At 36.9% G+C, this 2,910-nt stretch overlaps 1 protein-coding gene across 1 annotated transcript; it reads right to left on the bottom strand.

Moving 5' to 3' along the window:
- Positions 1-2,128: 2,128 nt before the first annotated feature.
- LOC124299338 (stress response protein NST1-like) lies at positions 2,129-2,602 on the bottom strand. The gene has a single exon (XM_046752498.1). The coding sequence runs from the start codon at positions 2,600-2,602 to the stop codon at positions 2,129-2,131; it is 474 nt and encodes a 157-aa protein (XP_046608454.1).
- Positions 2,603-2,910: the final 308 nt, after the last annotated feature.

Raw genomic sequence — 2,910 nt, 5'->3', positions numbered from 1 at the left:
CCTACCTATAATAGGTTGGGAGAAATCGTCCTTGTCACAACCCTCCTAGGTCTCCCCTACAATTCTAAATCTCCAACTCTAATACTTTTAATGAATAAGTGGTAAAGATTTATAAAATCGATGTACATTGCGTAAAATTGCGCCGTTCTTCCGTGCTTGCCGTCTAATGTGTCTTCTGTGTATTCTTCATAAGATTGAATGAGACGTTGCGTTTCTGCATGCTGAAATTGAGGAGAGACATCTTCATGAGCCAAAAATGAGGTGAGATATTCGAACACTGATTCGTCAACTGTCAATTGTTTGTTTTCCAAAAATGCTTCGAAATGTAATTGTTGCAATGCCAACGCCATGAGAGAATGCAACCGTTTACATCTGTTATAATTTTTTCCGCTAATAAAACCTGGCACTGAACCATTAGCGATCAATTCACATTCAGTCATGATATTGCTCAGTCCACAATCTTCAATAAAAGTGCCAACTGCCTTAAAAAAAGCCAATTCAATATGAAAGGCCCCTAAATGAATAAAAATATTGTCAAATCTTGGAGATTCTTGTGCTTGAATACAATAAGTAATGCGAGCAATAGCTAGATCATAGGTGATCTGGATGTAGGGAGCTTGACACTCATTTGCAATGTCCTGGCTCAATTCTAGAGTTTTCAAAACAGTTGAATTGTTGGTGGGAGATTCATTAATAGGAGTAAGATATGAAACTTTTTGAACTCGTGTCTCCACGACCATCATACGTGTCTCCACGTGTCTCCATCACCTACATACGTTAAATATTTGGCGCTATGTTTATCGATTGAACGTGTAAACATTTTCACGATGGCATCTATTTCCATTTTTCCAGAACTTCCGGTATGATTTATCGTACAGTTTTCTTCATGGGAAGCGAACCATTCTTCGTATCCTTATGGATCATCTTATTTTTTATTTCTCCACGAAATACATCCTTGACAAAAGCTACTCAACACACACGCATCCACTACTTTACCGGTATATTTTGCAATTAGTGTTGAGACGCCGAATAGAGATGAAAAACCGCGTTTTTTCCACGTTCCATCTCCCGAGACTGTGAATTGATCTTCGGGGTTACCGGCTTCTTTATTGAGCTCTTTCTCCTCAGTAACCGCCAAAGACAACGCATTTTCATAAACGGTCGAAGCAGCTGTATATATATTATTCAATATTCCATAATAAGTATTTCGAGCCAAACGTTGTCCCATATCCATCAGTCCACAAAACATTTTCAAACCTTCTAAGCCTAGTCCTAATAAACGCATTACGAAAACTATGCGACGATTGATTTCGTATGCATTATTGATCATGGGGCATGAGTTGATTTGTTTTGTTTCGTCACATTCGCACTCCATGGAAATCTTAAAACCCAAGCCTCGAACACCACACTGTTTAAATTTCACTTCACTATTGCAATTCTTGCAAATGACAGACGAAGAAATGGCTGAGAAAACGCAGGTAAACTCCAAAATGCAGTAAACCAAGGATGGAGTAACGGTCACTTCAAAATTTTTATTTACTCTAAGTTTCTTCGCTGACGTAGATTCAAATGACGTAGATGCAAATGACGTTTGATCTTTTCCTGTGTACAGGGCTTCCACTACCTGGTGGACCTCAAATTAGTTGCAATAGTGGCATGAAATCAGGAGAAAAGTGGCACAGGATTAGGAAAAAAGTGGCCTTAAATGCCTAACAGAATCACATCTTTTCACTGGTTATAGATCATAATCTCAATAACGTGTGAAAAATATGCAAGAATTTTCGATAATTTTATGAAATTTATTTATTTTTCATCACAGTGTGTATCAAATATATCTACATTGCACATTTAGTTTCCAACGTAACATAACACGAAATCATATTACTTTTACTTAATATACTTAAAAATAACATTACTCATCACATTTATTAATTAGACGTGAACATTGATAAAGGAATATAAAATAGTACGTTAGAATATTTTATAATGACGAAAGTATTAGGTACTATTCGTACTTGACCAGAAAAACATTTTTTTAATATATTTAATCCTAGTCTTCTAATTCTATTATTACCATATAGTTAGTCTTCGTTTAACCGAACTTGAGCATATGCTGTGATCAGTCGATTTAAATATCTTTGGTTATTTTTTGTTTCTTGGCAAATAAATCTGATAGCAGTCCACTCTTTCTTTTTTCTACTTGCTTAGCCAATCGGGATGCAACATTTTCTTGAGTTCTCTCTTGTTCTCGTAATTTTTCGGCACCCTCAATCAAACCTTGTGCCAATTGGGCTGCTTGTAAATCCTGGTTTTTAAGCGCTACTTGTAATCGTTTATTTGCTTCTGATAACAGAGCGTCAGCGCTTTGTTTCTTCATGTCTTGCTCTTTCTGTGCTACTTTGAGTTTCACTTCAAGGTCTTCAATACTCTGTTTCTTCGATTCTATCTCTTTCAAATTTTCTTTTTCTTGCTCAAGTCTCATTTTTTCGGCTTTTGCCGCTTCGGCAGTTTTGTATTTTTTCTTCCGTTCCTCCTCTAAGAAGCATGTGTACTTTTGATGTGCTAAGCGTCCGCTGGTAATTAACCCTCCCAGGCAGCACATTCATATACCAGTAACGTAACAAATACTTGAATCTTGTTCCTTCCGAAATCACAGCTACATCACATGTGCTCTACATGTACCGTACATGTACTCTATTATGTCCGCCACAAACCATTATGGCAGCTACGTAACAGGTACAGAACAGAGATACGTATCAAAGATATCACAGATATAGATGAGATTCATGCCCTTGCAAGTCCGTTATGTATCATTTATGTTCTTATTTTTTGCATCCAGCGCAGTTGTATATAGTAGTGACAGTTCAGATTCATAACTGCTGCGTAATACATCCAAATCAGAGCCATTGA

The sequence above is a fragment of the Neodiprion virginianus genome, chromosome 2, assembly GCF_021901495.1.
Source record: "Neodiprion virginianus isolate iyNeoVirg1 chromosome 2, iyNeoVirg1.1, whole genome shotgun sequence".
Taxonomy (NCBI): domain Eukaryota; kingdom Metazoa; phylum Arthropoda; class Insecta; order Hymenoptera; family Diprionidae; genus Neodiprion; species Neodiprion virginianus.
Note: the sequence above shows the minus strand (reverse complement) of the source record. Positions and strands in the feature narration are given on the sequence as shown.